Source organism: Musa acuminata, chromosome BXJ2-8 (assembly GCF_036884655.1).
Source record: "Musa acuminata AAA Group cultivar baxijiao chromosome BXJ2-8, Cavendish_Baxijiao_AAA, whole genome shotgun sequence".
In the NCBI taxonomy this organism is placed as follows: Eukaryota; Viridiplantae; Streptophyta; class Magnoliopsida; order Zingiberales; family Musaceae; genus Musa; species Musa acuminata.
Window position 1 is genome coordinate 38,931,699 of NC_088345.1, and position 8,302 is coordinate 38,940,000.

An 8,302-nucleotide genomic window follows, 5' to 3' on the forward strand; every position below is an offset into this window, starting at 1 on the left:
TATTGCCATCGACTTTCACTTCGTGCGAGATCAAGTTGTCAGATGTCAACTTCGTGTCTCTCATATTCATACGGCTAATCAACTAGCAAACTCACTTATGAAGCCTCTAGCCCGTAAACTATATTTATTACATCGGTCCAAGATCGGTATCTTTGACAGGAGCTCGATTTATGATAACAAAGAGATTTTCTCAACTGCAGAGATTTCCTCAACTACATAATGAAATCTACAATTTCACTAGTCATTCTATCACTTTATCACTCAATTCATACTTCCTCGTAACAACAGTATAAGCTTTTTTTGTGTGTCATACTCAAAGTCCATTATTTATCTTAAAGCTAACGGTGTCGAAGAGGAACATTAGATTTGATATCCGAAAGTCCATTATTTATCCGGAAGAATACAAAGGTATCGAATAGGAACATTAGATTTGATAACATATCTGAAAGCTAAGGATAGATCGAATGATCTGATACACCCATCCAACAAAGCAGTAAATAACGTGCATTCAAAGCAGCAGCACCTCGTTGACCAACCTGTCCAAGTTCAAGAACGAGGACCCACCTGGTTGTGTTGCCCTCACGGCTCTCTCCTTCCACTCCGCTGCCTTCTTCCTCATCTCCTTCCCCTTCTCCCCTCCCATCAACTCCCTTATCGACGCTTCCACCTCTTCCCTCTTCACGTCGTTGTCGATCTCCATTCCCACACCCCACTCGGTGCACGCGTACCGGCAGTTGGTCTGCTGCTCCGCGAAGAATGGCCACGACAGCATCGCCACCCCGTTGCTTATGCTCTCGATCGTCGAGTTCCACCCGCTGTGGGTGAGGAAGCCGCCGACGGAGGCGTGCGACAGCACCGCCTCCTGTGGGCACCAGCTCGCCAACAGCCCCCTCCCCTTCGTCTCCTCCAGGAACTCCTCCGGCAGCACGGCCGCGTCCCCCTTCACCAGATCCGGCCGTATCACCCACAAGAACTCGTACTTGCAGTTCGCCAGACCCCATGCGAACTCTATCAGCTGCGTGTTTGTCATCACCGTAATGCTGCCGAAGTTGACGTACACGACCGACGCCGGTGCCCTGCCGTGGAGCCACTCCAAGCACCCGCTTTCTTCCTTCCACAGATTCGAGCGGACCGAGGTCAGCGGGTTGTCGGGAGCTCGGCGAGAAAGCAAAGTGAGAGGACCGATGGTGTAGATCGGCGGGAGCATCGCCGCCATGGCTTCCAGGACCGGCTGCTCCAGTTCGTCGAAGGTGTTCATGATGACCGCCTTGGCCATGGAGGCTCTTTGGGCCTCACGGTTGCAGTAGTTGAGCATGATGTCGTCGGGGTCCGTCGTGCGAATGAAGGTGGGCAGATCCTTCAGCCTCATGTTCTTCAATCCTGGAATCCACTCCACCGCCATGTCGAGGTATCCATTCGTGATGTCACTCTCATCTGTCGATGCAGTACACATGAAGTAAGCGATATGGACTGCTTTGGAGTGGAAGAAGAAGGGAGGTCGTTTTAGGCACCTTTGAGAGGCGTGAGACCTCTTTCGAGGAGATGTTTGTACTGGAGATAGCCCATGAAGCCACAGGCGCTGGGGGTCCAAAACATCACCTCGGGGATGCTGAGCTCCGTGGCGGCGTCGACGGTGAAGCTCATGACTCCGTCGGACACGACGCACGACACCGGTGGAGAACCTTCGTTGAGCTGCCTGAGGAGGTCGAGGAAGGGGGGGAGAGCGTTGTTCTGGATGGATTCACACAGCGAGGGGATGTCCTGCGTCGCGTCCTCGTCGGAGGGAGGGAGGCCGTCGGGGATGGACTCGAAGCGGAAGTCGGGGAGGACGTCGGCGGAGGAGAGGGCTTTGGAATGGAGGAGGCGTCTGTGGTTGTACTGGGTGTTGACGAAGGTTATGTGGAAGCCATGGGAGTGGAGGAGCTTGGCGAGCATCATCATAGGTGTTACGTGGCCTTGCGCCGGGTAAGGGATGCACACTGCATGAGGCTTTCGCGTCGACATGCAACGCATCTCTCTCTCTCTCTCTCTCTCTCTGTGCTTTGGTTTCTGCGAGGATGTTGCTACCAGAAGCAAGGCTTATGTTATCAGCAGAAGAAAAGAACTCTTGTCCTCGCGCGGCAGAGTGGATGTTGCTCGGTGGCCGTCCGTTTATCATCTTTTCTAATGCTGCAATATTTTGAAACTCTCAACCATGTAATAATTATCTCAGGGAAAGACAACATTAATGTGTCGAGAATACCAAAGACAATAATATATTTGTGTCTAAACTAGTCATGGCCTTTTTTTTTTCCCTCTTTGTTTGTATTCTTCACTTCAAATTTTTTTTCATTTATTTTTTTATTATTTGCTATCATGTTTGTATTCTCCACTTTAACTCTTGTCATTTTTTTTATTTTTTGCTATTCTCTGATTTTTTTGTGATTAGTTTTAGTAATCTATGTTTTGTAAGATTTAATGTCATGGGCTTCTTTCTGCCTTTATCTTCTTTGAAATATTCTCTTTACTCTTTTTCTTTTAATTTACTAGCTATTATCTTAATTTTCATGTTCAAGTTTACTAAGCTTTGATTTCTTATTCATATTTGCTAAAATCTGCCATTATATTTTTGTATTGTTTGCTTTACACTTTTTCATATCTTTTGATTTATAATTTTGGTTGTTTGAATAGAGTAATCCTAAGTTCAACGTCCAAGATTATCACAAGTTAGAGAGTTGAGAGTGATGTGGTTTAGCAAGATGTCTTATAAGACTATGTTGACAATATATTCGATAAAGGCTCAATTTATAATAATAAAAAATCATATATTAAGTAGTCAGAGAGAGTCTTATTGATTAGTAGAGCCTTTTGATAGGGAGTTTCCATAATCGTTGGAACCAAGTGATGAATTGTCAAGCTAACGATTGAGTATCATGGTATGATAGGGAGCCTTTGATAAGGAGCTGATGCTGCCATGAGCATGACTCCAGATCGACATATCTACTAGCTAACAAGGATGAGGAGTGACATGGCTGGATTATCTAAACCACAAAATATCCTCATCATCTACGCTTTAACTTTTTCATTTATCAGATAATACTTTGCTATTATCTGAAAATTTTTAATCATCTTGACTAAATACAAGCTTTGTAAGATTTTATATCATGGTCTTCTGCCCTAATCTTGTCCCTAATATTCGCTTTACTCTTTTTCATTGTTTTTATTATTTGCTATTATCTGAATTTTCTGTTCATATGTACTGAACTTTAATTTCTTATTCATATTTGCTACAATCCTTTTGAGGTTTGATCCAATTTCGTATTTGTATTCTGCACATAATTCATATCTTAGACACCAGCATGGTTAGACCTTATACGATGCATCCCTATAATATTGCAACAAGAATTTAGTTTCTTATCTATGTTTGATAAATTGCTTCTGATGCAATTTCATATTTATTTTCCACACATAAACCATATTTGTAAGAAACTCTTGCATGGTTAGACCTATATATGATGCATCTCTACAATATTGCAGCAAGCTTTTACACAAGCATTCATGAACAACAAAAGCCCAAAAGGGTTTAATAGCCGAAGAGTAGAAGATCTTTGGTTAAGTTTCATCCGACTACAAGTAAATGAAGATGTTCATATCAAAGAGGAAACCACATGTATAATGAACTCATGAAGGCATGGAATGGGATACAATTGGATGTGTGACTCAAAAATACAAGGAATCAATTGAATTGTACAATCAGTTGTGAGGAGGCCTTTGGAAAATAAATGGAAGCTCTTAGTTTCACAATCAGCAAACGAACTTGCACAAATAACTATTAACACAAATGATATGGATATATGCTAGGGAGCTTTCTTGTTTTTCTCTTGGATGCTCGCAGACACTTGACAAAGGAAACCATGTATTTGGTGCTACATCTGCAATCAAACTGAAAAATTTAGGAACAAACTACCACTAATAAAATTATAAATGAGATATTTGATGTAATGTTCATGTATGTTCGTGTCTTTCGATTTTGTTCATACGCACATGTAAAAGGCTAATAGTAGGCTTAGTAACCTCATTTTCTTTAATTTTAGCGGTCATCTTAGCCTTGCAAACAAAGATTATGTCATGTGGGTACTTATAGTGATTTCGATTTATAGTGGTACTGTTTTGGATCCTTTGTTGTACGATCGTTTAGAGCTTATAAAGTCTGTTTGTAATTTGCATTAGCTACGAAGTATTTGCTGAAATAATTGCTTATGATAAAATATTTTTTTAACTCATTTTCTCTTTTGTAGGTATTAATGGATCATAGAAGGTTTCGGGGAGACTGAGCTTTGTGGATGAACATGCAAAGATGTTGCACGATTTAGACAAAACCATCTAAGTGCGTGGTATATGGTATCAAAGCGGGACAAGTACACAGTAAAACACTTGGGATACAAACATAGGGACCTAGCGGTGCTGCGTTGAGGGTAGCCAGCAACGCGACCGTTTGAAGGAAACATGCATGGAGATGCAGAAAAAAGGAATCCCTTAGAGGAGCGAGCATATGAGATTGGTATTCAGGGTAATGGCCAACCCTTCGCGTAAGAGGTACTACGAGAACAAGCAAGTTGGGAAGAATATATAATGCATAAAAGTTGGGATGGCTGAGTTCGAGCTATGTCTCGATGTTGACAACCATACTTGATGGTGCTCAAGGCAAACGAGGCATTTGGTAAAGGATGAGACTATGCAAAGTGGAATGGGTTGCTTATCGATTAAAAGAGTTGTGAAAAGCTCACAATGGTGAGGGGAATTGCTAACTCGAAGAATTTAGTACTCATGCATGAGCTTGTATGCGAATGATATAATGTCCGTGGCCATCCCAAGGTGACCGAAACTTAATGCTATAGAGCATTAAAATTTTTCTTTTGGCATGAGAAAGATATATTCGTAGGAGGCTAAAGTATACAACGAGTTTAGCATATTGCTAGGCTTTAAGGGATGTAGCAATGGCTATATTAGCAAGGAGTCCCAATCTAGCAAGTGGATTTCGTGAGCAGAACAATGCATAGTTTATTGAGCAAGACAGGGTAATCTAAGAGGATGGTGGTCTCCAAAATTTCTAGAGGGAATGATGAAAAGAGAGAAATTGCTTAAATGAGATAGATACCTTGAAGGAATAAGTTATAATTATCTAAAGGGAGAACCATATACAACGAACCGCACATGTTGAGGAGGAGTACCTCAAGACAACAATCCCACAAAGCTCAACGGACCGAGCGAGCAGCAAGGAGGCATCGCATTATCTCATATGAGGTAATGAAGTAGAGTACTGAAGTACTGAAGTAGAACAGAGTAGAGTAGAGTTGTATTGCGAGATCAAGTGGGGGAGCGACCCAAGGTAACACAAAATGAAGACACACTTAGAGCTAATATGGAGATCAGATTCAACAAAGGACTGACTTGTAGAATGGTGGGCACGAGAGCCGCCATCAACTTAATGCAAATCGAGGAGCAGAATGTAACTTGGTAAAGTACTCAAGCCGTATAAAGGGAGTCAACATAGAAGATGGAATATGGAGCGAAGGTATAAAGATTTCCTTGGATAGAGGTTAATGACATAAACTCTTGTAAAGGCAAGAGCGGGATCATGTCGTTCCGTGGGTCTCTTATTTTGATGGAGCAGACTCATCTTGCATAGTGCCAAAGATAAATGGAGCTTCGAGGCACATGAACCTTATATCGAAGAAGCATTTGACAGAGGAACCAAAGCGACTCAACTTGTGGAGGTGAAGTTATGTTTAGAAGGCCTTGGCACAGGGCAAGAAGACGTGAAGGTGAGTACTCTTGAAGAATACGCCATAATACTGCCATTCGAGTTACCATGAAGGAAGCAGTGCATAGTGGAGATTGTGTTGGTGGGGGTAGAAGCCTAGGATCCAAACGATGATGCACCAATTTCAGCGAAGTTGGTGGACTTTGAGATCTACTAGGCGATGGACTATCCTAGAGTTGTGCTTCATTTAGATATGACCCGAGAGCGGATGGACGAAGGTCGATTGCTAAAAGAGCGAGCACAATCGAAGATGAAAGAGGCCCTATGATGTGTTGGCAAAGGTCACACATGGAGGGATCACAATCCAAGTTCATCCCACAATGATCAAAATGTAATGAAAATATCACCAGTAGGTGACATGGTATAGTGGATTACGGTGGAACAATTCATGACAATGTGATACACACGAAACTAGTCCCGCAAGGAACTAGATCATATGGAGGTATGATCATGAGCTATTGGGAGCTCCACTTCGGTGAATAACACGATAGCAAAAAAATATATGGATTTAAGAAGTGAATGATATGGTATTACAGAGGCAGGTCTTCCATACATGCATCAAATTTTACATCAGATAAAAGCCTTGATCATCAGCATATGGAGGTTGTATACCACTAAGGGAGAATTTCAAATATAAGTACCAATTAGTCCCATGGGGGAGGACTTGATCATATATAGGTATGATTGGAGTGGCTGGAGAGTTGGACTGCTCCAAAGCTCATATTTGCTAAATGAAGTTCGATAAGTCAGAGGACATGACCGAGTAAGCAAACTTCACTACCAAGGAAGCTAAGGGATAATAGAATTAGTACGAATCCTACAATATGAGGGTGGTGGCCATGTATGAGAGTTGTAGTCTATATTTAAAGGGAACTACTTGGAAAACATAAAGGTATTAAAACAAGTGGTCGAAAGGGGTAATGAAGTGACGACGAGTCCAAAGGAAATTAGCTACCCAAAACCAAGCATTATTTAGAATGGAGGTAGACTCGGAAGAATGCCATGGGACAGATCTACTGATCACGAAGAAAATGATGCATATACGAGGTGACATATAGTAAAGCCATAGGCATGACAAAGCCATTGTACCATAAAGGCAAGACTTCCGTGAAGTCATCAATCTCTTGTTCTCATGAAGGAAGAGTACTTGGTCATGAAAAGGGTTAAGGAGGTGGAGAATATATAGGCAAACTCCAAGTATCGAGATAACGCTGAAGGGCAGAGGCTAGGGAAATTTGTAAGTGGTGTCAACGAACTTCTCATCAAGATAGTCGAAAGCGGAGGACTTGGGTCGATGTAAGAGTGCTGAACTAAGAAATGAAGTAGACAATATATGGTACTATACCTTTGTGATTCAGAGGAGTAGACGACAAAGATGATGGAGAAGATAGTACAATTCCAAAGGCGACCAAAACTATTAGAGACTTGCTCCAAGTTGTGGTGAAATCTTCTTGTATTCCAAAAGTTCGATAGTATTGAGAAGGTGAATCATAGTAGCTAACTCAATGCAAGAAGTACAAATACTTCGAGTGCTTTAGAAGTGTGAGCAAAAAAGTGGGCGAAGGTTAGTAACCAGCTTGCTGCATAAAATACAACCCTCGAAGAGGTGGGCGAAGTCAAGTAACCTTTGCCTTCTCAACTCTTAAGAGAATGGGTGAAACCGAGTATCCGAATTCTCTTATCTATCCAATAGAGGAGCTCTGCATAGGTTCAAAGACTCTTCAAAGAAACCTAATAGAAGACAATAGTTATCAAATCTTTACTAATGGTGATCAATGCTATTGAGAGTAGATTATCTACTTCATTTCCCAACAAAATAGTAATCAAAAGCAAAAGTGATGCGAACCTACTTGGAAGTAATAACTAAGTGGAAGAAGAATCGATGGGCAAATTTTATAAAGGAATGACCCAGAAACTTTAAAGTCTATAAAGCGATACTCATTAAAGTTCTAACAAGCATTCACCTAGTTCAAGTGACATGAGGTATTTAAGAGACCAACATGTACCAAGGATGGTCTTTTCTTCATTTGAGGGATCCATAGGAAATAATATATATCAGCATAACTCAGCTAAACACACACTAGAGTCAGAGTCATTAGCAAGTTGAAGCAACATTATGGATCAAAGTTCGACTACTCAAAAACAATGACAGAGTACGGTTGGGAGCCAATAGGCATATATTACAATTAGAGCAAAAGATTAAAGACTTAGCAAAGGTGAGAATATGTAATATTTGTAAAGGTTTCGATGAGGATGTCGAAGAAATAAGTATCGGAGAATGTCACAAACAAAACTGTAAATATGGTGTTTGATGTAATGCTCATGTATGTTTGTGTCTTTCAGTTTTGTTCATACTTTGCATAATATGTCAAAGGCTAATTGTTGGGAAATCTTGGGGGTGATATCACACGTGCAACGGAAGAACATAAAACAAAATCCCCAATTTCTAAAGATATATTTGTTGTCGTGTGAAGATTGGTGTGCAAAAATCTACAGAAT

General features: G+C 41.3%; 1 protein-coding gene and 1 long non-coding RNA gene across 2 annotated transcripts; one reads left to right on the forward strand and one right to left on the reverse strand.

Moving 5' to 3' along the window:
• Positions 1-365: 365 nt before the first annotated feature.
• Positions 366-2,013, reverse strand: LOC135619446 (7-deoxyloganetin glucosyltransferase-like). Its single transcript, XM_065121458.1, has 2 exons — positions 1,512-2,013; positions 366-1,434 (listed from the first exon to the last, which is right to left on the reverse strand). The coding sequence occupies exons 1-2, from the start codon at positions 2,011-2,013 to the stop codon at positions 509-511; spliced, it is 1,428 nt and encodes a 475-aa protein (XP_064977530.1). The 3' UTR covers positions 366-508.
• Positions 1,208-2,271, forward strand: LOC135619447 (uncharacterized). The gene is made up of 2 exons (XR_010489394.1): positions 1,208-1,346; positions 1,447-2,271. It is a non-coding gene; the product is annotated as an uncharacterized LOC135619447 (long non-coding RNA).
• Positions 2,272-8,302: the final 6,031 nt, after the last annotated feature.

Excerpts from the sequence above, each read along its gene's own strand:
- LOC135619446 (XM_065121458.1), bottom strand. The coding sequence starts at position 2,013 with ATGCGTTGCATGTCGACGCGAAAGCCTCATGCAGTGTGCATCCCTTAC. Across the intron at positions 1,435-1,511 it reads AGGTCTCACGCCTCTCAAAG|ATGAGAGTGACATCACGAAT; the intron begins GTGCCTAAAACG and ends CTGCATCGACAG.